Source organism: Magnolia sinica, chromosome 11 (assembly GCF_029962835.1).
Source record: "Magnolia sinica isolate HGM2019 chromosome 11, MsV1, whole genome shotgun sequence".
NCBI lineage: Eukaryota > Viridiplantae > Streptophyta > Magnoliopsida > Magnoliales > Magnoliaceae > Magnolia > Magnolia sinica.
In genome coordinates this window covers 82,565,861-82,592,217 of record NC_080583.1, presented here as the reverse complement: position 1 = coordinate 82,592,217, position 26,357 = coordinate 82,565,861, and the positions used below count along the sequence as shown (strand labels likewise).

Below are 26,357 nucleotides of genomic sequence, written 5' to 3'. Positions count from 1 at the left end.
CATCTTTTCTGCTTTTGTTATTGTTTTTTTTTGTTTGGTTTGTGGGTGTTTTGGCAGTTTGTTGTGTATATGGCCGCAGCCACAATTCTTCAGTAAAATATCCGCAGACACAGCAATTAGTGATGGCTGGAAAATTCAACACTAGCTTTATCAATATAATCTGTTGAAGGGTCTTATGAATGATTTAATGGCTATTAAAAGAAAATAATTACATGTATCATCACCGCCACCACCACCATCACCATCATCATGGCCTTGTTCTAGCTATTGGGGGTTGGCCTTGCCGATCTTGTTTCAAAGGTCCTCTACTCTATAAGAGAACAAGCCTTCTTCTCATCCTCTTTTTCAGGCCCTTGGTCCATGTCCTTTGTTACCACCTCTCAAAGAAATTCTCCATTTCTGATTTTGACTCACCTTTGATGATTATGTTCTTTAATGTTTACTTCACTGATGTTGATCTCATCTTGATATGCCACTCTTGCTTCCCTCCCCTTGGATGGGTGATACCCAAAACAATCTTTAAGGTTGAAAGATTGGATAGACGGCCCACAACCATATTCAAATCAAGAGGGATAAATGATCAAAGTGTTGGTATATTTCTTTCCAGGCATCCCTCATCCACCGTGAGGCCCATCATATAAGTGGTTATGATCATTGAAACATGGCCCGTATTCAAGCGATACCATGCCCTCACCTAGTGTTTGTGAGAGGGATGTGAATATGACTTTTATTTAGGGCCGAAAATCGGGCAGGTTCAACCCTACCGACCCCTGATCGACTTGACATTGGGTTGGGCTTGGGCATGATGTATCGGGTTCGGGGTCTGACTTGGGCTATACAAACACCAACCCGATAAAACTTGGGTCGGGCTCAGGTTGCCCGACCCAACCCAACCCAAACCCGAACCCGATCGACATATAAGTTCCTTATAAATTATAATTGACTTCGGATCGTCTATGTTGAAGGCTCAAGGAAATTCCAATGTTGTCGGGTTTCATTGCTCCATGTCATTTCCAATGACTTGAGCCAACAAGATATGTCAGATTTCTCTCCCAAATAGATTGTGTGCTACACAACATGACTTTTAAAGGAATAGTTGTCCTGTATTTTAGCTTTTTTGTTTAGAAAAAAATGAACTGTTTTTCTAAACATATAATAGACTAAAGTAATAAAGAAAATATTAGCATATATCCACCCGACCAACCCAACTGAGCTTGCTTGGGTTGGGTTGGGTTAAGGTTGAGGTATAGGAACCTTGGGTTGAGCTAGGGTTGAGCAGCGACCTGACCCAATCCACCTGACTTTCGGCCCTACTTTTAATTGACTGATTCAACACTCAGGTGGGCCACCCATGGGAATTATACCTAAACCTAACCTCTTAAGTTCACGAGTTATGGCCCACCTGGTTATCTAATGAAAGTTCGTCCCACGGTTTCTGCTTGATTCAAGGCTAAAATCATCATATGCTACTCTGACTCTGATTGAGTGGTAGGTACCCGATCTAGCTCGGTATCACGAATCGCCTTCTCAACTCACCCGCCGCAACACGTCAGGCCCGACAAAAGATTTTTGAAGTAACAAGATGGTTCTGGCCATTATACCACAAATACAATGCTGGAGCCTCCTTAGCATATGGCATGTATCTCAAATCCAAACCATCCAAATGGTGGAATGCATGGCATTATCTCACATCCGAACCATCCAAATGGTGGAATCCACGTTCGATGGCATTGTCGCCATCATTCTTAAAATCAAATTGATCAGGAAATCACAACCCTAGATTGGCAAACATTTATTGGAAGTTAGACTGCTTACCACTTCCCATTTAGATTATAATACAAAATGTTCAAAGTACGACTGCCAATGGATACCCAGACCCGAGGGTACCTGATTTTAACGGGTCCGTCACTTACAGTAGGTTGGGGTTCAGGTCTCAGATTTTGGACCCGGTTAAAATCGGGTCTAGTTTGATTCGGTTTAGGTCAAGTATATATTTTAATATAATATTAATTATTCTAATAAAAGAAATGAGGTTTCTTAAGCCACACGTATGCAAGAGAGCCCATTTACACATCTACATCTATTAAAGTTGCACATGTGCATACAATCTAATCCATCCATTGGGTTGACTGAACCACGTAGATGCTCTTATGCGTTCCAAACTCAACATAAAACCTAGAGTTGATGGGTACCCAATGAGTAAATGCACCCGAGCGGATCTGGATCTGGGTCTTCAAGAACTAGACCTGGACCCGGTTAGCCAAGATATGGGTACTATATGGATCAAATTGATGAGTAAACCTACTTGTGCGAATGATCTTGATCGTCCATATTAAAGGCTATTTATCATATCACCATATTCGTCAGAGAAGTGATGTTTGCATGGCAACCCATGAAACAGATGCTGGACCTAATGAACGGTCTGGATCAATGGGTTGGACTGTCCATATACCTGTGTACCATCCATCACACTACCAGAGTAAATAGTCTTCTCTAATGAACCTTTTTTTTCTAATTCCCATATTAACCCACATGCTTGCTTGGCAACATGAATACGAGATCCAATCCATTGATTAGAAGGGAGTCGCTATTTCAATACTCTGGTCCAATAATCAGGTGGGCCACATTTTTTAAAACCGACGTACAGTTGAAATTATAATTATTATTAACTTTGTATAACAATAAGCAACTTGTAGACTAACCCTGATTGACTACGTGTAAGTGATTCTAATTGTGTATAAGAGTGTAGAACTTTGTATAATTGCATATAAGTGAGTATAAGTAATGCAGAGGCATTTTCACACAGTGGGGTTGCTTGCAGGCTGCGTGGGCACACTCGGGGTGGTTGGCCCGTGTGAGATGGGCCCCATCTGTGTGAAGCGGTATCCATGTGAAGTGGGCCCACAAAGGGGGTTCGGCTGAGGTCCTAATCCATGCGATGTGAGGCCTGGGCTATGAGATTAAGGGATTAATTCGCCATGATTTATCAATTTGAGCTTTTAGATCATGTGGTTAATTGTCCCGCATAAAGTGGTTTCAAAGTGGGTGGTCTCGTGTTTGAGACTCTTCACGGGAGTGATTAATGTAGGGGCTTTTCACACCGGGCTTGAGTTATCGCAACATAGACGTAATGTGATTTTTTTATTTTTATTTTTATTTTTATTTTTTCAGGTGGCAATGAAAATTTATCCAACAGAAGAGACTATAAGAACCAAAAGCCATACAACTGGCTGTGATGATGAGGAATCATCTTTTCATTTGGTTATGTGAAATGATAGATACAACCAGTGCATCTTTCCTTATCTCAAGAGGAAGGATTACAACTGTGGCTGAACATTTAGAAAATCATAACTGCATATTCTCAAACAAAAGAACTGAAATTAAAACAAAACCATCTTCCAAAAAACTCATGGCTAGAGATTCACCTGCATGATTCGTGGGATTAAAATCAGTCCTGATGTGTGATGAACTGGTACATGCTTCTTCTGATCCGATAGGCCTTATGTCATCCCTTAATGCCACGCTGCAAATTCTGCATTACGTCGTAGGCACCAGTGGTCCAGTTGTTGTAGGCCTCAGTGCATGCACGGATCATGAACTTTGCTGCCCGGCGTTCGCTCATCTCAGGATGGAACCGCTTGCGAAGATTTTTTACAGTGTCGCCCCTCCTAAAGCAAGGGAGCCCGCTGTCGACCATTAGCAACACGGGGCTGATTATCTCGTCCATGTACCGGCGGGCTGCAAGGTATCCCTTTACACATAGGCTGCATTGGTTGTTGCAGGCAAAGTGAAAACCAATCAAGATCTTACACAGCTCTCTCTCTCTCTCTCTCTCTCTCTCTCTCTCTCTCTCTATATATCTTGCGCACCTACGCACGTGCGCACCTTTTCACACGTGCCATGGATGTCTAATCTGAACGGTCCATGTGATGCGGAATCCCATAAAACCCCATGTGACGAAATTTCACCCCGATCTAATATTCTGGTGGGCCATAGCAAAGAGAAATGCAAATCAAGGGAACTGTTTTCATTTTTCATGGCCCATCAAAGTTTTAGATCAAGGCAAAACTTAGGCCTGGGGGGTTTCAGAAGGTGCTGCTTCACATGAACGGTTCAGATTTTGGATCCACATCACGTAGGATGGGTTCTCAAAAAAGTTCGTACGTAGTACGTACGAACTGGTTCGCAGGTGAGCGTTTCCGTGTGTGTGTGTGTGTGTGTGTGTATTCAAGGATAGAACTTGGTTTTCAAACTTCTGGGTTTGATTCAGCAGAGCTTTAGAAATTTCAGTTACACATTTTCAGGAATCTTTCAAAAAAAAAAAAAAAGGTTTTAAGTTACTTGTCCCTAGGCCCACTTAGAAATGATTTCATGCCATTTTAGTTAACAGTGGTTATGTATTAGAGATCATAGTTTAGAGAAATTATGGGAAAGGTTTGTGTGATTTTTGCAGGCAGATGTGGGTTGTGGCTTTCGCTGACATGGCTAGAATGACTTCATGTAGATGAATCCACCTGGTCCATCAGGTGACAAACCCTTTATTTGGACAGGGGCATAAAAATCAGGCCAATTCAACGCCTGGGTGGGCTACGCATGGAAACAATTAAGATGGGAAGTCCCCCCATTAAAATCATCCAAATTGTGGGGGGTTCAAAAAACCATGGTGTGTATTTCTCATCCAATCCACTCATCTAAAGTGCTACACCAGGAGAAACAGATTCCCAAAAATCAGCACATTCATAGACTCGTGTGGGTCACGCACCTAGTGTTCGAAGTATCAGTATCACTACAAGTTTCTCTGGCCGGGGATACAGAAACAATATCGATATCACCATTATAAATGCCGATAACTAGAAATGAGGGGAAACTTTTTGAGGGAAAATGGTGGAATTTTTAAGTGAAACTCAGGAGATGCTAAAATACACATATTTGCATATTCAGGGATAAAAAAGTTGCAAAAAAAAAAAAAACATGCAAAATAAGTTTTCATTTAATGGCCAACTAAAAGCATGTGTTGTTGTAAGAAATCAATCCAACCATCCAACTTTCCATCCAAACATCCGTCGATATTTCAGAATATCGACAAGACTATTTCGCCAAGAAATCATTGACAATGGGAAAGAAAACGAAAGATTGTGGTCTTGATATCACCCATGTTGTGATAACATAATATTGCAATAAGATTGATATTATCGTTGACAATTTGAACATTGTATACAACCATGCACCTATAAAAAAATTGAAATGGAATTTTTTTAATAAAGTGATTTTTTAAAATATTGATGCATTAGCGATATTATCAAAATATCGTTGATACATTGGCGATACAAGTGACGCCTGGAATTTTCACAGTTGAAAATATTAGCGAGATCGATATACTGGCGATTCCAGCGACACCTGTAATTTACACAATCGAAAAATATTGGCAATACTCAGTGATACATTGTTGATACCTGAAATTTTTAAGATTACCAGTGTTATTGGTATCGCTACCGGTGTTGTCGGTATCTTCGAGCTGGAGATACGGATAATATCGGCGATACTCTGAACAATGGTCACACCACATGAATTTAGAGGTTTTAGTCGTGATTTTATATTGTTCCCTTGGTCTAGCCCACCTAAGTATTGAACTGGACAGATATTTAGGATCGATGGTGAATATGTAGCTGCATACCTAATGGACAGACAGGGTGGATCTGATGCATGTTTGTCCCACATAGCGCTCAGCTGGCACAAGTCAGGCAGTCCACATGCTTACACGAGTCAGGCTAGTGCAGTTCATAAATCATGGGTTATCGAGATCATCTTTAATCCTCATCAAAATCTCCAATAGCAAAATTACTCTTAACTAAAATGAGATGAAATCATTTTTAGGTGGCAACCAAATAGGGGCAAAATATAGAGAAAACACTTCCTGGTTCCGACAGCTCAGCATAATAAGAAATTTTAACAGTTAAGTACAGGACCTTGATGCACAGGACATGTCCCAAGTCCAAGTTGGATGCATGGTTCAGTGATACAGATGCTGATCATATGAGCCCACCATAGATGGGGGATGCCCCGAAAATCTTCCAGATTGGTATATCCTAGACATCCAGTCTTTTGCCATTTCTCTTGACCATTGCTGGATTTTTACTTAACTGTCTATTCCTAGTCCACAAATCCAAGGGATAGGATCTCCTCTAGCATACCCCCATCCCTTGAGGGGCCTATCAGATCACTGATCTAGATCACAGAACTATAGGTACCACTTTTTTCTGTTTGAATTTGTTTGTAGGAAAATCTGTAGGAAGCCATCTGTCATGAAGAGCCAATCCTCAAATATTTAATTTGACCCAAGGTTTACATTCAAAGCGTACAATGAGAATTTCAATTCATATTTTGTTGATCAAAACCATCAGTCACAGGATAAACTGCCTTTCAAAAAAAAAAAAAAAAACGCAGGATTAACCAGTTAGGAAGTACTCCCACTTCCAAAGCCTCAGTAGCATGCCAATCAGTCAGCTTGACAATGGTGCATCAAGACTATACACTTATTAATTGAAAAAAGATTCTATGAATCCTCTATTCAATGTCTACTGAAATTTTATGCCCTATACAAAGTAAAACCTTTTTTTTTTTTTTTTTGGAGAAAATGGTGACCAAAGAATTGTGGCTCATTTGGTTTAGTTCCTAGAGGACGATGAAAAAAATAAAGATAGATAAATTGGAACCACGACGAATCAGCGAATAAGAAATCAGACTTCGTCCAATCTTCTTTCATCAAAATGGAGTCTTATAAATACATGCAGTTGCACAAAGATTACCCGGAGCATGGGTTATTCCGGTATGTGGTATGGGAACTGATACACAGTACGCTACTTCATCCAATACATGGTATGCTAGGGTTAGGATCACATGGGTCGCTCCAATACATACTACTAAGTACACATGATATAGTTATATGTGAATTTTATATATGAAATGATGAATGCTATTATTATGAATCCTGGATGCCTGGTATTATATGTTACACATGCCTGATATTACACCAACAAATCACTACATTCTAAATTTAAATGTCTAATAACAACCTAATCAACAATAATAATGTAAATCACTGGGCCAGTCAAAATAGCAATCCAGATTGTAAATGATCCATTGTTTGGATCATGGGATTCAGAACAGAAGACATTTTGCGTTGGACAGTTTAGGTAACTTTGAGATGCACTACTGTGCACGTGCACACATGGCCACTTAGGCTTAAGTTCACAACCTTATTTCCAATAACAATTAAAAAAAAAAAAAAACACCTTATATGTAAATAAATAATACCAATGGAAATTCTGATTTGATAGTCATTTTAGAAAAGAAAAAAAAAAGAGGTTTAATTTATTTTTAATATTTCTAATAATAAATACAACAAGACCATTTAAAAATAAATAAAAAAATACAATGAAGTTTTGTTAAATACTATCCTTGACCAATTGATTCTTACGTTGTTTTTAATAATTGAATTGACCAAAATGCCCTTACACATGGGCAGATTAGAATTAATCCACAAGGCATTTTGGAATTTCCTTTAGATTATAGATTTCTTTACAATGTCAAGTCTATAGACTCATTGTTATGCTATTCTGAAAACACACACACACACACACACAAACACAAACACACGCGCGCACATGTGCAAAACAGATTTGTAGGTTTTCTTGGTTCTTTTGATGGAAGAAAGTGGGGGGTGATTACTATTTTTAAAACTAGTGGATTTTTTTGGGATCACCGTTGCAATCTTGATATTCTTTTCTTTTCGCCCGCCGCGCCCCCCCCCCCCCCCCCACTTTGGCACCATTTTTCTGACTCCGATATACAAATTCACAACCCGATCAGCCCAGCTTTACTGGTTGCATCAATTTATGTGATCAAAACCATTCAATAAAGAAGACAAACTTACCTAACAAATTGGATCCAGGTGTCGCTTTTCATCACTCCAGATGGATCAAGCAATTTAGTCATGCCGCGACTAAGCTTAAAGTGTGCACGTTCAATGCCCATGTTATTGGCGGGTGATGTCCCCAAGAGAAATCCGAAATCAATGTGGACAAGCCTTCCCACACTGTGAAGCTAGAAAATGAAGTTAGTCACTGGATTATGTGCCTCTACCTGAGAACATAAGAGCTGTGCATTTGGTGCACACTGCTGTCTAGATGATTTGGCCCAAAAATCAAAGCCAGCAACCAAATCATCAGGTTGACCACCACACATGTATGTAAAAAAAGATCTAAAAAAAAAAAAGACAGATTGTCAATTGTCCGCATTCAAATGTATACATGCGGCCAGCCTGATTTTTGGGCCAGATAGTCTAAATTGTTGGTCCAAACTATTGCCAGGTTGGTACCTATGGCCAAACGTAGAGGTATGTGTGGAAAGGGTGCACAAACGTTTAGTACAACTCAGATAATCAAGGAAATGATAGTAAAGCATACTTGTCAAAAAGGAGATTGCCACTGTTTCGGTCCTTAATTTGAAGCAAAAGGCTGGCAATGGCATAACCGGCACTGCTGCTGATGAAGTTATTACGGGCAGCCTCAAAACCGGCAGAACCAACTGCACCGTATTCCTGCTGAAAAATTTCATACAGACCAGCATGTGCGGTTTTGCCCATCTGGTTCCTGCTCCGCGCATTAGGGACCACCTGAAGAGCTAATGAGTTTAAAAGAAATGAAGAGACTCAATGATTTGGAAAATCCTTTCTAAGCTTGTAAGTTAAGCAAAAAATAAATAAATAATAAAAGTAAAAATCTATACCATGTTATTGGATGTACGAATAAATCCCACCAAGTGTGTTCCCTTGACGTTTTGAAAAATCCTTTTTAAGTACACAAGTTAAGCAAAAGAAAGAAAAAGTCTATACACCATGTTATTGGATGCATGAATAAATCCGACCAAGTGCGTGTCCCATTTTGACAAGAGTTAGTGCATTAAAATCTCCACAAATTAATCTTGTTGGTGGTCCAGTTAAAATTTCTAACACTGTGTCATATAAATCCTACGAATTGATTCGGGTCTCATCACAAATGATGCAAGATAATAATAATAAAAATTTGTGCACCTTCTTAGGGACATTAGCATGGGAAGTTAGCAATGTCCAAAAGCTTTTGAATGACATATGGGATGACCTATCATCAATCTTCATAAAACTAGGAGCAAGCCATGGTGCAAAAATCATGCCAACTGGATGATCGTAAACATCTAATCAATAGCATGGAAAATGGACTGTTAAGATTGATTGAAGAAATAAAATAGGTCCAAGGATCATTTTGAAACAGCTGTTGCTTATTATTCCGAAGCAGCATTATGGTTCAATGCTTCTAACCATGAGATCTATGGCTTGCAAACAATGGATGGTTGTAAAACACTGGCCACATTCAAAGGGTTAGGATCATCCAGTCGACAAGATTCTTGCATCATGGCTTGCTCCTAATGAGATTATATTTGCTGCCAATGCTTCAAAATGAAAAGAAAAAAAAATGATTCTCTGAATAAAGATGTTAATAATCTTCAAAAAGAGAGAAAAGAAAAAAAAAGGAATCACATTCACCTCGATTATGCCGCTCCCGGGACCAGTTGGAATAACGCCAAATGGAAATAGATAGAGACTAAGTCCAACTGCTTCGAAAATGTCTCTAAGGAGTGAAATCACTTGAAGAGCAAGAGCATCCTGTCGACAATCATCACCAACCTAGAATAGGAAGAACTCTAATTTATGCTGTCCAATTTAACAAGGCAGATATATCTACAAAGATTAATGACCAAGACTGAGAAAAACAATGTTGAAAAAAAACAATGATTAAAAAGTTGAAAAAGTACAAGAGAATTATTAAGTGTTGAGTCAACCAACATCAGAAGGGACAACATGCATTCTATAGCACACTCCATAAAATTTATTAGTCTTGTTCCTTAGGAAATAATGATTTTTTCCCCTCCAATGAGATATTTGTTTGTAATTCCCTGTTGAATTCTAGAAAATCTAATCAATTGAGAAACAGAAATTTGCGAAGATGATTTTCCGAATGATTCCCTTCTTGATTTTCTACAAAAACGAAAAAGGAAAAAAAAAATTGTTAAGAGGCATATACACACATGCACACAAGGAGACACGGAGACTGGCACAGACCTTTTCATTAGCACAGCTAACCATGTTAAGAGAGCAAAATAAATTCTGGATATCAATCCTAAGCTCATATTTACAAATCCATGGTTACATGTTATCAACGGTTTCTTACTTCATAGCCATCACTAATAGATATATAAGGTTGCCTAAGCATTTCAGTATCTACAATATTATCTACTCATATCAAACTCCTGTTTTGAAAAGAACCTTCAAGCATAGGGATGATTTCTTTGTTGAATGAATTGAATGCATACAAAGGTGTGGTATTTATAGGCTTCTCAAGTATATCTAAGAAGATTTTAGAAATCTTCTCAAGCTTTTCTAGAGAGATCCTAGAGATCTTCTTAGGCTTATCTAAAAGATTTACATAAATTACAAGAGAACTTTCAAAGTACATAGAGATCACAGGAACACCCTCAGAAATTACACCACAATTTGTTAGCATATCCCCTCAAAAAAAGTGTACAACCAAAGGTTGAACACCCAATTTGCTACATATCCAGTGTTGACGATATTGAGGAAGCACCCTAGTACAACCATCCACAAACGCTGAGGAGCAGTCATGGCTTGAATATACTCCGACGCATCTTTTTCACGAAAAATTTGTAGTCAAGATTGATGTTTTTTGTGAGTGCATGAAAGTCGACATTTGCTGCCATATATGTAACACTAGCGTTATCACAACAAAGAATATAGGAGTCAGACAATTCATCCCGAAGTAAACATTGTAGCCAAGTGAACTCAGCAGCAGGCAGCAACCATACCATGACACAATACTCAACTTCAACACTAGCACATGACAGATGGGTGGTTTCTTAGCACACAAAGAAACAGGAATTCAGCCAAGACATACACAATAGGCAGAGGTGATCTGTAGCCCAATTGGCAGACTTGAGCAAATGTGAAGGACATAAGAAAGAGTGCCATATACTAACTGAAGAATATGCTTTCCAAGAGGGAAATGAGAAGAGAAGATGTCCTTCAAAAGAAGAAAGAAAAAAAGAAAAAGAGGAGGAAAAGAAAGTGGCAAGAGAGATCAATTCTCTGCCCTCTAAACTAACAAAATATGGTACTCTCGAGTAAAAATAATATGATGCACACAATCTCTACACTCTCCTCAAGCTGGCATTCCCAGCTTGTCCTCATACAGTGTAACACCCCGGATTTTTGCCAACTTGGAGTTAGACGTACTTAGGCAATGGGTCGATCTTAACACCTTAATTACTTCTCAAAAACTCAATCCCAAAGTCTCAAATCCCCTTTCAACCCATTTCCGTCAAAATCTCCCATTTCCTTCAAAAATCTCACCTTTCACCACCTTATTCTTCAAATTTTTCTACGTACTTTCATATTAGATACTAATCCTAAAGTTTAAATGATGAAGAACAATACTTAAACTAAAACTTACTCTAAATGGTAAATACGTAAATAAAATGGGCTTTTGACTATTAACATTTTTGGAATCTTACGAAATAAATAGATTATTTAGATAGATTAGCTTCTCCTACCCCAAAATCATATATTGCAGTCAAATAACTCATTCTGGTTTACAAATGAGACCCGATAATGCCTCGACGGACTCGGGGGCCCAAACGACACAATTCGGGGGGACTCGAGGTGGGTCTCGCATGTATCCGGCACCCCCCGGGGGGGGACATCACCCCTGGGGCGAGCCATCGCCCCAAAGTCCAGCGACCGGTGAGGGGCCGCCAAGTGGGCCGACGGCCCGTTTTCGGCAGAAAAATTCTGCAATGTATATTCGACTTTGAAAAATCATATCTCCCTCGTTATAACTCCGATTTAGGTGATTCAAAAGCCAGATTGAAGCTTGATAAGTCTAATGTCATATAAAAATAAGTGAAAAATATAATAAAATACTTAATGTAGTTAAATATAGGTCGTTGTGACAACTATCCGAAAATCATTAGTTTGGACAGCTGCTGCTTCAGGAATTTTTAAAATTTTTCTACAACACGAAATCTAATGAAATTTGGTAGAAATGAAGTGGACTTAATGATGAACTATTAAAAAAATAATTAAAATAATATACCAACTAAAAGTGCCAGAAAGGGGCGTAGAACTGCCCTAGGACCTTATTCTATCGTAATTAGGGCACGATTTAGTTAAGTGCTAAACTGAACAATCAATAGAATTAGCTCGAACTACTTTAAATACGAACTACAAGACTCAAAATGAGTAGAATCATTAACGCTACATTATCTTGAAACTTAGGATCCATCTCAAAACCTCGGGAGCACACCGAAACTCCGTATCGGACCTGGACCGCACGTCGAAAGTCCGATTACCTCGAAACTATATGGATATGACCGCATTACTGGACTTGACAACCCCCTCGGAAATCAAGTCTTGATTGTGTCTAGAAATGCACAACTTGAGCCTGGAGCAAAGTGTGTGAGAAATGTGAATGTTTTAGAAATAAAAATTCAAACTTAAGTAAATTGAGTCGTGTCGCTTGCGGGCTAAATATAAGGATTCAGACCGTCAGAATCTGACCCAAATACACCCTCGGATTAGGAGAAATTTCCCATACATGGTAGTGAACTTGTGGTCCTGATCGAGTGCCGGTGACCGTTAAACTGAAACTGGTCTGCCACGGTCGATCTGTAAATCCGATTGGACCGAAAACTCAGCCTGACCTAGATCCATGGTCAGGGAGTTTAAGTTCGACCGCACGTGGAAAAGGGGCCACCAGAAGTGCTCCGTTGGACCGGAACGGTCCGTATTTGGATATAACCTAAGTATACCTTGGCCCTGGGGCCATTCTCATCAAACCTGGGCCTATATAAGGACCTTAAACACTCCCTCTCATATGCCATACGAATTTTGCAAACCCTAAGGGAAAGAAGAGAGAAAAGAGAAGAAGAAAGTGAGGAAGAGAGAGAGAGTGTGTGAGAGATAGATGTTGGGATCTTTCCCTGACGCTCCACGTGCTTAGCCACCACTCCTGTGTCGCTATATGGGCGATACCAATCCCGTTCTTAGGTAAGAAAACCTAACCCTAATCTATTTTAGAGTTTCAGATAGTGTAAGTTATGAAATAGCTAACCTAATTTATGCTATAGGTTGCCAATCTGTCGTAGACAAAGACTTAGCTTTAAAACTGAATTCGTTACGAGTCTACCGGTGAAAGGTGCGGACTATAAACATATAGGTTATGGTTTTCAAGGCTTTCAATGTCGGTTAATGGTTTATTACTGATGTGGGTGCAATTTCACATGCCAAATGCGATGTTTGTATCGCGTTTCTGATATATATGAACTATATTGAGTTTAGAGTATTCCATGTATAGGTAGAAAGTATCGTATACGTATGGAATTTGAACGTGTGCTTGCCATGATTAATTGTCGTATATTTATGCTAGTTGTATGTGTAACAACTCCTTGGCGAAAGGATTTGCCCTAATATGTGCTATCACCAACATACGTCATGTATGTTGAAATATGTAGTCTAAGTGTTTGTAAAAATGTCTGAATGAACAAGTGTGTAATAAATTGTACTTTATATAGGTGTTGAGAAGAGATTCTCAACTATCTTAACGATGTGTATGATATCCTCCATGTAACTTATATTCTTTGTCTGTTTTACTTAGACACTGCCTGTAAGACCCATATCCTAGTTCATACCGTTCCGTATGCTTCCGCGGTCCTCCCTGTCAAATTTCGGCAACCCTCGACCTATATCCGACGTTTGCACGTGATCTTAAGACGGGTCCTGTATACCGAAGTCGGCTCAATCCGAAACTTATACCCTAGCGACCGCGCTGTCGCCGCGGTTCCAACGCCGCGACTCTCGCACCGAACCGATACTCAGGTGAGGAGATGTGGGCCTGCGTTCATTTCGAGAAAAATGCCGCGCGTTACGAATTTCGAGGGATTCTCTGCAATATGTCCCATCAAATTAAGTCAAGTACACCACCTTACCTCAATGCCACCTCACCCAACAACAAGTACACATGACCACTCATTCCTTTACCATAAGTCAACACTTCCCTCCCCTAACCATCCCTCTTTCACACCATTTTCAACTAAGGCCATACCTCCCATCACACTTCCTTTCACCCACCACTCCAATCATCCTTTTTATTATTCTCTCTCTCATTCCATCTCTTCACTCTCAAGCAACAACATTCCATACGTCCAAGCTTCTCTCTCCCAAGCCAAGTGTGGCCCACCCTCTCATCTCCCATCCCCACCATCAAAACCCCATCAACCACCATCAATAGTGAAGGCAAGGAGCATAGGAGTGCAAGGGGGTCAAGGAGGAGGTCAACAGGTGGGTGATCCACTGTTAATTCTTGTTTTAGGGCCCACTTGTTGGTGGGACCCATTTTGATGTATATAATGTATTTATGAGGGGCCCATAGTGGCGGGGTCCCTCTATCACCGTCTCTCTCTTTCTTTCTCTCTCTCTCTATCTCTATAGGATGATGATGATGAAGGGGTGGGTGGCTCATCTAGTGTGTGTGTCCCACCATGGAGCATATATTTTATCCATTTACCTTCATGTGGGACCCACCTGATGAATGTGTTGGAACTACGCAATCCAGCCTATTAGTGGGCCTGGACGGAAGGAAAAACACAAACATCAGGAGATCCAAATAGGTGGGCCACGTACATGTGGGACCCACCATGATTCTGTGTTTATCCAAGCCGTCCAGCGTCTCTGGATGCTAGACGTGAGGCAGGGGTCTAACATGGAGTGCATGTACTGACAAGGGTGTGTACTTACAAGCTAACAAAAAAAAAAGGGAGCTTTTTGGGTGGGCTACTTAGGTAGGCCCTACCTTGATGCAAAAATTAAATCCACACTGTCCATTCCATTCTTCAGCTAACTTTAGGTGTTGAGCCGAAAAATGAAGCCATTCAGATTATTTGGCGGCCCATAGTGTAGAGAATAGGGGTTCTCACCATTAAAATGCACTTTGAAGTTTTCCATACGCCAAAATACCTCGGATATTGGGCTCATTTAGCATGTAATGAGCCGTAGGATCCAATGGCTGGTGTGGATCTGACCGATGCGGGCCCCACACATGAGAAAACCCCAAAAATCAAAATTTTCAAAAAAAAAAAATTTGCATAACAGCGGCAGCTGCTGCTGCTGCTGACAGATGACGCCAGCGGCATCAGCGCTGTTGCGGCGAGGATGGGTGCGGGCAGGGACTGCGGGTCCCAGCCGTGGGCCCCACCGTGATGGGTGTGGATATCCACACCGTGCATTTGGAGGGCCCCTTGGTGCAGTGGGTCTCCCCTCCCAAAAATCAGCCATATACAACTCAGGTGGCCCACACTACAAGAAAGAAGGAGGATTGCACGTCTGCCATTGAAATCCTTTTGGGTCAGAAGTTTTAAATCAATATGAAATTTGTTTTTCCACTTCACCTGGGTCCGTATGACCTTTGAACAGATTGGATGAAAATAAACATTATGGTGGGCCCCAGGTCACGTGTGACCTTATCAATGGGTTGGACGGAAAACAAACATTATGGTGGGCCCCCATGGATGTGTGACCTTGTCAACAGGTTGGATGGAAAATAAACATTATGGTTAGCCCCACATGGGACCCACCATGATGCATGCGTTGCATCCAAACCATCCAACTATTTTGAAAGCCCATCTCACGGCTTGAGACAAAAAAAATAAAAAATAAAATGAGGCAGATCTTGGTATCAGGTGGACCACACTACAGTAAAGTGAGGATTAAAAGTCTACCATTGAAACCCTTTTTGAGTTAAAGGAGTTTTGAATCAATATGATATTTGTTCCTCCTCACTGTTCAGGTCATTATGGCCTTATGAATAGTCATTTTTTTATAAGTCCTTTAATGAATTATAACAATGGATGAATGATTTTGAATCGGCCCATTGGCATGACCCATTTTAGGTATTTGGGGCTCACTTGATGAGGCTGATTTGATGTATTTGGGGCTCACTTGATGAGGCTGATTTGATGTATTTGGGGCTCACTTGATGAGGCTGATTTGATGTATTTGGGGCTCACTTGATGAAACCCGATTTGATGTATTTGGGGGCCCATTTGACTCGGCCCATTTGATTGGCCCATGTGATTAGGCCCATCTTGATGTATTTGTGGCCCGTGGTTGAGGCCCACTTTGATATATATCAAGCCCATGTGATTAGACCCATCTTGATGTATCTATGGCCAGTTGTTAAGGCCCACTTTGATATATACAAGGCCCATTGATGCGGCCCATAGTGATGTGTATCAGGCCCTTGTGCGAGGCCATGGGCCCACTTTATGTTCACCTCTATGTGGGCCACTCCTTGGGAGCAATGTTGGTTAAATGTCCACATTGATGGGCGATGATGGTTGAATGTCCACATTGTGACCTTCCCTTAGGCCTTGATCGGCCAATTATCGAGGCCGATTACCGATTGATTCCGATTATCGTAGCCGACTGCCGATTTCGATCACCAAGGCCGATTATTGATCAATTCCGATTGTCGTGGCCGATTGCTGATTAGTGATCGTGGCTGATTCTGATTGCCGATTCCGATTGTCGAGGCAAGATATTGAGGCCGATTGTCGAGGCTTAATGTGATGTATATACGGCCCATATTTGAGGCCCATTGTGATGTACATTCAGCCCATGTTTAAGGCCCAATGTGATGTATATGAGGCCTATGAGAAGAGGCCCAATGTGATGCATTGAGGGGCAGGCGATAGAGCCCATTGTAATGTATGGACCACGTGAAAGGCCCATCGTGATTTGTATTAAGCTCTTGAGTGAGGCCCATGGTGTTGTATATTTGGCCCTTGTATGAGGCCATGGGCCCATTATATGTTAGGCTTTATGTGGCCCATTCCTTGGGGGCAATATTAGTTAAATGTCCACATTGCTGAGTTTGATTGTCGATACCGGTTATTGATACCGATTATGAGTACGTGACAACATAACATCATGATACATGCCCATACGCATCATCTGCATGTTTGTTATGAGATGTGATTAACCATTACATATATCATTGGGCAAGTTGATATGAGACTCCCTGATAGGCGAAGGTTATCTCACATGAGCGCACGGCATGCGCAGGATTGATGCATGACTGGATTGTATGACTCATGCATCTTGCATTGTGTGTTGTAGCCCTATCGACATCAGGGCTGTAGCCTCCACAGGCATATCGTGGATGGCCAGACGGGATACCGAAAATTTGTTCTAGCATCAGGCTGCCATAGATGGCCCTGGGTGAAAATTCCTAAACCCTCTTGGTACCAGAGGACGCCCCAACGTCGAGACCGAGTGGATATGTATGAGCTCATGAGGGTCGTATACCAGTAGGCCGCGTCTTCCACTGTGTCGTGGTCGGTTGGGAGGGGGTGTGGCCCTACCCGCCTGAGGGAGTAGACATAGCTAGGCTAAGTTTGACCAGCTCGTGAATGGGTTCGCTATCGACATGCCGGGTAGATATTGGCCAACTACTGGCCAGGCGGATAGTGAGGTCTTTTCCACTTACCCAGTTGTGCGCTTGATGGGACGGCAAGTTGGTGTAGAGTGTACTAGACTCCGGTGATGATCCTAGAGATGAACTTTACTAACATGTGGACTTATTGGGCAGGGGTTGCATACTTATTCATCCATTCATTCACTATCCACTCGGGTTGGTGGTATGCAACTATTGGTTAGGTGTACATTCGCAATAGCCAGGATTTCGGTTAGGGGGCGCGACTAACCTGAGATCAGGAGTTTACCACATTGAGTCTGACTATCCAAATTAGGTATGAGACTGGTTTGGATAGAAGTCCCTTGTGATGGGCCTCATAGCCTGCGATATTACGTACTATCACCCCGACTTCACACTCTAGCATGGTCACTCCATTCGCACCGTATATTGCATTACATCTGCGGCATATGACATTTTGGGTCACTGTGTTTCTGCATTTATATGGTCTATGTATGGTTGACGTTATTTGTGAACTCATCAGGAATTTGTATATTGCATTGCATATTCAGCATTTGATATTTGACTCTTTATGACTCCTTATTTGCATAGCTGATCTATATGACGTATGCTGATATTGTTTGACTCATGGACTTGTCAGTATTTTCGCTTACTCTGATATCGTATAATTCATGATCTTGCGCCTATTTCGACATTATATGATTATGGCATTGCGTTGAATGCTTGACACTCACCTTGTGCACACACTTACACCACCCTCTAAGCTTTCTACAAGTTAATGCACGATAGATGCGCGCAGGTGACGCCAGGACGCAGCCATAGCCTCGTCAGAGTTGGAGCGTGTAGCCGAGCTCCTGGAGTTTTTGGTTATTTTCATTATATTATATTTCCCTTTCATAGCCTTGTACTTAAAAGTTTTTTATCATAGTGGATTTTGTGATGGTGTTCTTGTGGCTATTGTTCGTGGATTATGCTTGGTTATGCTTATACTGAATCAAAATCATGCTTGAAATCCTCCTTGTAGGATCCCAGGATCGGAATCTGGTGTATAGATGCCGGGAGCCAAGAATGGGGTACTACGGAGGCTGTCGGCGCCGGATTCGGCGATCGAGAATTTTGTGAGCCCTGTTTCCGAGTTTGGGGCGTGACACTGCCTATGTGTGAATTCATGTTTAAGTTGAAATCCATCAAATGCTCACATGCTTATATGATTGGAATTGTTGATCCATTACTGTTCTGATCAGCTTGTATGATTATCTGTTATAATTGAATGTGTTTGGGACTGGGGAATAGTCCAGGCAATCGGTAACAGGCTTCGAATAGGTGGCTGAGGTTGTTTCGCCACACAGGACGTGATTGATGAATCCGAACTGTACTTGGGATGTCGGTAGTGGTTAAGCCACACGAAGTGCTTACGCACTTCATGTCGATTAACTCAATGTGCGCTCGTACTAATCGAGCTCGTCAAGTAACCCGATTGACCCGATGTATGTTTACCATGTATGGACGCTACTGCTTGAATCTAAGGTACCAAACTCACCAGTGAAAACCCTTTTAAACCTTGGTACCTCGATCCGCTAAGACTAATGAGCCGGGCATGGTGGTATGGGACACTGTGGTCGAGCTGTCGGCCTACGCTGAGGTGACGAGCCTTCCCGTAGTGACCAGTGAGCAACCCAGACTCGTGAGCCGAATACGGTGGTATGAGACACTGTATTCAAGCTGTTGGCCTACACTGATAAGGTGACGAGCCCTTTGTAGTGACCTCGAGCGTACACTAAGACTGCGTAGAGGCGACGAGCCCTTACGTAACAACAAGAGTACACTAGGCCTGCACTGATAAGGTGACGAGCCCTTTGCAGCGACCAAGAACTGTATCATCGTATGAGATTTACTAGGACTGACGACCCTAGAATGGATAATTATTTGGGAATTGATATAAGGGAGGTACCTTAGATTCCCAATCCTGCTGTATGAAAGGGACTAATAATAACTCGGTAATCATGCTCATTACATCGCACTGCATGTGCCCCAGGTTGAAGAGCACAGAGGGAAGAAAGCATGCCGCAACCGTAAGATGGTGTTGCACGAAGGAGTGTAGGCGAGGGCATGCATCATACTTACATTTCATTATTGCATTAATAAGAGTATCTAGGAATGTCTGATATGTCTGCTTTATCATTACTGCTTGACTGAATTGATAACATGTTAACCTTTGCTCTATGGTTCCACTGAGTTGATCACTCACTTCCACGTTAGGGGACGGTGTTTTAAACACCAACCAGACTCTGTCTTAATTGCAGGTGATGGCGATGCTTATGAGGCGGAGCCGGACTTTGAGGATGATGAGGAGGGTTTCTCCTATATGCAGCTATCAGGCGTGTCTATGTAGACCGTGTTCTGATCAATGGGGCTTACAGGGATGCTGACTAGATATCACTACACTCGTTATGATTGTATTTTGAAGCACACATGTATACTCATTTTGTACATTTTGAAAGTATACATGTACATGTTTAACCTAGTAACCTGATCATACTTCGGAGACTTACTACAGTTCATATATCTTATACATCTAATACAGTCTTCCGCTTGCAAAATTCACTTGTCTCTGGAGTATGATATGTTGTTTTGGTATAATCCTTACCATGTTTAAGGCACTAATACGGACAACATTTAATCATCATTATCTATGTTGCATAAGTGATGCGTTGGAACTCGGGAGTCGAGTCTATGCTTGACCCCCGATTTTCAGGGCGTTACATACAGTGGAACTAAGAAGAATTTGTTGCCTTGGTGAGAACATCCGCGAGCTTATGGTTTGAACAAATAAACAGAGTACATAGGAGCTTGGCAGCGATCTTTTTCTCAAACAAGCAACTTCTATGTGTTTGTTCCCTCATGGAAGACTGGATTGGAGGCAATGTGCAGTGCAACTTTATTATTGCAATGTAGAGGAATATGTGTAGGAACATTAAATCCCATTTCTAGAAGAAGATATTTAAGTCAAATAATCTCACATGGGGCAAAAGCCATAGCGTGGTATTCGGCTTCTACAGACAAATGGGTGACCACTGTTTGTTTCTTGCTTTTCCAACTGATGAGATTACCCCCACAAAGATACAATAGCTACTTGTAGACCTTCGATCATTTGAAGAACCCACCCAGTATGCAACACAATACCCACTCACATTGAGTTAACATAACCAGAATACAACAGGCCTTTTCCAGGACCAGGCTTTAAATATGTAAGAACATGATAAATTGCCTTGAGATGATGAAAGCACAGAGCATACATGAACTAGCTTGTCAAACTCATTGCACATATAATATCTAGATGAGTTATAGTCAAATAAATGAGCTTGTCAACCAAACAATGATATACATTAGGATCACTGAGGGCCTTAAACTACTTAGTGTGGAGATGGTGATTAACTTCAATAGATGTATCAGATGACCTTATGAGAAGATCAAGGACATACTTCCATTGGTACATGAAATTGTCATGCTTAAACCTAGTAGCTTCAATGTCACGAAAGTATTTCAAAGGCCCCTGATACAGGACATGAAATTCAAGTATGATGAGCAAGATTTCAGGCTTTAGATCACACTAGTTTAGAAACAATTACACAAAATTCCACATCCCACACAAAAGTTCAAACACTCAATCAAGGGGAATCTTATGCGGGTCCAGGCCTATACTTGCTAGGGCCGGATCAATCAAAATTATAGACCAAACAAGAATCAAAGGAGGGTAAATTCATCCACACATGCACAAAAATAATTCCCCCAATCCAAGGGATTCAGAAATTTCAATTCGGGGAACCCTAAGGTTGAAGAAAGGGCATAAAATGGAGGAAAATGAAGGATTTGAGTAATTGAGGGTTAGATTTAGGGATTTTGGGTGAAAGAGGAGTGAAAGAGAGGATAGAGACGAACCAGAGAAGTATCGCATATGTGGACAGCAACAATGGCCCAAACGCACGTGCGTGTGATCCTGGCCGTACGTGTGGGGCCCACTATTCAGAAAAAGGTCACCTTGGCCCTTGTTGGCCGAGGATGGACTCCAAAACTCCAAAATCTCAGCTCGATCCGATGCACGGTTTATGCGTGGTGCTCCGCCGAAGTTTCAGCCCTCTTGTAGGGCAAGATTCTGGAAATATGCTGTAGAGAGAAAAACGGCTACAAATATTGATGGATTTGTAGATGGAATGCTTGCAAGAGAAAAGAAATATGGATGGAAGAAGGTGGGGGCGAATCGGGATAGGTATGGCTTCGTACCACGGTAGTTAGCCTTTCGAGGAAAGGAAGGTTTCGCACCCGATTGAATCTCTACAACTAAGAAATTTAGAGGAGCAAAAAAACACAACAATTTTATTAATCTTTATTGAGAAAAAAAGACTACAAGGGGTGCCTATTTATAATAAAACCCTATATCCCAAAACTCGCGCCATGTGCGTAACCTATTACTTGGTGACGAAGTAATAAAAAATGACAACTAATCAAAGCAATCTAAACTGTCAATGACATTCCTAATAACAATAATAAGCAAAACCTAAAGTACTAGGTTAATTAGAATAGTGCGCCACGATCATGAGAACCCATGGTGGGATTCACATGACTATCGGGTCTACTTCAATGAACCAAAACGCAGGCCTCTAACTAGGAGGGCCTCCTTGGACGTCGTCATCGATCGATGGTGGGGCCCTCCTTCGTGCGTACGTACGTGGGGCGGGAGGGGTGCATGTGCGCGAGATGTCCCCATCAATTCTCCCCGGCTGCGAAGGTTTCGTCACTGGTGAAACAAAACTCCTGGACCGCTCTGAGATGAAAGGATCAAGTCTCTGAAGCTCCTCCTTAGCAAGCCATGTACTGTCTGAAGCTAGGCATGACTTCCACTTGACCAAGAACTTCTGAAACCAGCCATCCGACGTGGATATTATCTAATGGTCCATAATATCATCTATCTCCTCTCTGGGTGTAGAAAGGGTAAGTATGGAAGGTAGAGGTTACGAAGATGGGTCGGGTGGGGGCCATGGATTAAGGGAAAGGTTTGAAGAATCAGGATGATTAGGTGATGGGCTGGATAATGTATCAGTAGTTCCCTAAAATGCAACTAGATCCTCCACATTGAATGTGGAACTAATTCCCATGGAAGGTGGAAGATTTACCACATACGCATTGAGACCGTTTCGTTTTATAATTTTGAATGGTCCAGCGTTACGCACGTGTAATTTACGAATGGCTCCCTGAGGGTACCGATCTAGCCTGATGTGGACCATCACAGAGTCCCTTACATTGAATTCCTTGAAACGTTTATGTTGGTCTGCAGAAAGTGTGTAATGTTCATTACTAGTCATGATCTTCTGCCTGATTTCTTGATGCCATGAATGAATGTGATGCACAAAAAACTCTGCAGACTCTAACGACATATGGGACAGTGACATAGGGACAAGATCAATAGGTTTCCTAGGTTTATAACCAGTAACGATTTCAAAAGGACTTATACCCGTGGACTTATCAACAGAACTATTAAACGCAAACTCGGCTATAGGTAGTATGGTGTCCCACGTCCTGGAGTGCTGTATATTCCTCATAGGATGAAACTCATCCGGTAGATCATCAGGAAAGATATCACGAAACTCATCCACAACCGGAATGACCACAGTGGGTAACTCTACACTAGCCTCTGGTGCACTCTCTCTAGCCACAAGGCCATACATGTCGTATCACTTAAAAAGGTAGTCCATGTCTGCCAACCAATCATGAAAAACTTTAGGGTCCAAGTGGCCATCAAACGTGGGGGCATCTACTAACTCCTTTGAAAAGTTGCGCATCGGAGTTATAGTGGTTTTGATGTACCTCACGGGATGGGTGCACAGGTGCGCGCCCATAACCGATTCTTTGACCACCTCCATTCCTTGGTCTATCCTCTTGACCACCTGCGTGAGATTGGACATCTTCCCTAATGGTGGGGTTTGCCCTGGTGGAGGTCTCTAGTTGGGTAATGCGCACATCAAGTTGTTCAAGGCATTGGTCTATACGTTGTTCCAAGTGCCTACCCAAAGACTCAAACTACTGGGTTAGCTTGTTCATTGACTCTTGCAATTGCTCCATGTTTAGTGTTGGGTGCAAGCCAAAACCTCGACCTGTACGTGTGGGCATACAACTCTTAACTCAATCTAAGAACCTTTTACTACGACTATATGCGCCTAGATAGGGCTCAATGCTCTCTATATGGAGAAAACGACACAATACTACTCAATTTCCAACAACCTATCTATTCAAAATATCTGTCAACAGAAAATCCAGCAAAGAGATATGCAGATTTTTTGATAGCAGAAAATTCAGCAACCTATATCAGAAATTATGGACCTCTAAACAACTCTATATGATGTTACTTCATGCATAATGGACACAAATAAATTAAACCCTAAACATGCAATGCATTCCCCTACAAGAACCCTAATCTCTGATACCAAATTTGATGCGGGACATAAAATTCAAGTATGATGTGCAAGATTTTAGGCTTTAGATCACACTAGTTTAGAAACAATTACACAATTCTACATCCTACACAAAAGTTCAAACACTCAATCAAGGGGAATCTTATGCAGGTTCAGGCCTACATATGCTAGGGCCGGATCAATCAAAATTATAGACTAAACAAGAATCAAAGGAGGGTAAATTCATCCACACATGCTCAAAAATAATTCCTTCAATCCAAAGGATTCAGAAAATTCAATTCGGGAAACCCTAAGGTTGAAGAAAGGGTATAAGATTGGGGATTTAAGTAATTTAGGGTTAGGTTTAGGGATTTTGGGTGAAAGATGAGTGAAAGAGAGGAGATAGACGAACCAGAGAAGTACCGCATGTGTGTACAACAATAATGGCCCGGACGCACGTGCATGTGATCCCGGCCGCACGTGTGTGGGGCTCACTATTCAGAAAAAGGCCACTTTGGCCCTGGTCGGCTAGGGATGGACTCCAAAACTCCAAAATCTCAGCTTAATCGGATGCACGGTTTGTGCGTGGTGCTCCGCCGAAGTTTCAGTCCTCCTGCAGGGCCATATTCTGAAAATCTGCTGTAGAGAGAAAAACGGCTACAAATATTGATGGATTTGCAGATGGAATGTTTGTAGGAGAAGAGAAATATGGATGGAAGAAGGTGGGAGCGAATCGGGATAGGTGTGGCTTTGCACCACGGTAGTTAGCCCTTCGAGGAAGGGAGGGTTTCACACCCAATTAAATCTCCACAACTTAGAAATTTAGAGGAGCAGAAAAACGCAGCAATTTTATTAATCTTCATTGAGAAAAAAAGACTATAAGGGGTGCCTATTTATAATAAAACCCTATACCCAAAAACTCGTGTCATGTGCACAACCTATTAGTTGACGACAAAGTAATAAAAAATAATAACTAATCAAAGCAATCTAAACCGTCCATGATATTCCTAATAACAATAATAAGCAAAACCCAAAATACTAGATTAATTAGAATAGTGGGCCACGATCATGAGAACCGATGGTGAGATTCATATGACTATCGAGTCCACTCCAATGAACTAAAACGCAGCCCTCTAATTAGGAGGCCCTCCTTATACGTCCCTCCTCCTCCTTGCGTACGTGGGGCATGTGCGCAAGATGTCCCCATTAGCCCCAAGTCCTTGATGTCAGATACACTAACTAAGGACTTTACACTTTCAATCTCGGCATTGCTGCTTCTTGAGAGAGCGATGTCATCCTCATATACAATGAGGATTGTGGTCGAGTATGTTGTCCGTTTCATAATAATATTTAATTAGTTAAAATAAATTAAAAACTAAAAAAATTTAAAACCCCATATTTTGCTATTTCTAACATTCTTATTGTCTTCTATCATTGACAGGTAGCCTAAAATGTCAGAAAATAGGAGGAACATTGTGTGACAACATGGACAACGACTTGAGAGGAGTCCATGTGTAACTATTGTGGCTATGTCTCGAGGAGTGGAGGAGCCTGTTGGTTGAAGGTGTTGTTTGATATGGATTACACAACAAAAGAAGAGAGAAGATTGGAAGAAAGAATGAATTGATTTTCATTGTATTTTTCTAGAGAGGAATGAGTACATAAATAGAGTCCTATTTCCTATTATTAGGAACTACAGGATAACCATTAACATTAATGAGAATCTATACAAGTTCGTATACAAAATTTTCTGTTTCTTTTCATTTTACTCTCTCAATTTTCTTTAGGAAAGTTTCAGTTAAGATGTTAAATATCCAAACTCTAATTGTATACACTAGTTAACTTAAGATGATGGTAAAGGGCACCAAAGTCGGTACTCATCATATTGTGATGCAGAATAGTTTACATCTTCAAATTAAAATGTTATGGAAAAACCAGTTGTAAAATACGGTGGAAGTAATTAATTTCATTTAGAATGATTCATATGATTTATATATGGAAGTATCAACTCACTCTGGCAGCATCAGTTCAATCTGCTACGTGAAAAATCTATGAAAATGCCCGTTGAACAGTACCGATTAGTAGATGGTACATAGATTGTCAAAGACTTAGACGAATAATGTACAGTCACAGCAGTCAATACTATGATTCAACAATCCCACTTGCAGAAGAAACATGAAAATAGAACTCTTATATCATCTTCAAAGTTACTTCCAAGATGAAAATACAAATTTGTATTAGGTTTCAAAGTGGTGGCTAAAGAAAATAATTTACAGATACTTTCCTGCAATGACAAAGCCAATAGCTGTGAAAG

General features: G+C 41.1%; 1 protein-coding gene across 7 annotated transcripts in view; it reads right to left on the bottom strand.

Annotated features, from left to right (window-relative positions):
- Positions 1-3,205: 3,205 nt before the first annotated feature.
- The window catches only part of LOC131219523 (phosphatidylinositol 4-kinase alpha 1-like), a 63,546-nt gene continuing 40,394 nt past the window's right edge, over positions 3,206-26,357 (bottom strand). For 2 of the 7 annotated variants that reach the window (XM_058214712.1, XM_058214714.1), the window contains exons 12-15: positions 9,581-9,721; positions 8,466-8,674; positions 7,934-8,095; positions 3,206-3,764 (exon numbers count right to left, since the gene is read on the bottom strand). In XM_058214712.1, coding sequence (XP_058070695.1) covers positions 3,506-3,764; positions 7,934-8,095; positions 8,466-8,674; positions 9,581-9,721 — 771 coding nt within the window. In that variant the 3' untranslated portion in view covers positions 3,206-3,505. Of the gene's footprint in view, positions 3,765-4,292; positions 5,229-7,933; positions 8,104-8,465; positions 8,683-9,580; positions 9,722-26,357 lie in introns of those variants that run through there. The other 5 variants (XR_009158245.1, XR_009158242.1, XM_058214713.1 and 2 more) reach the window with 5 other exon arrangements.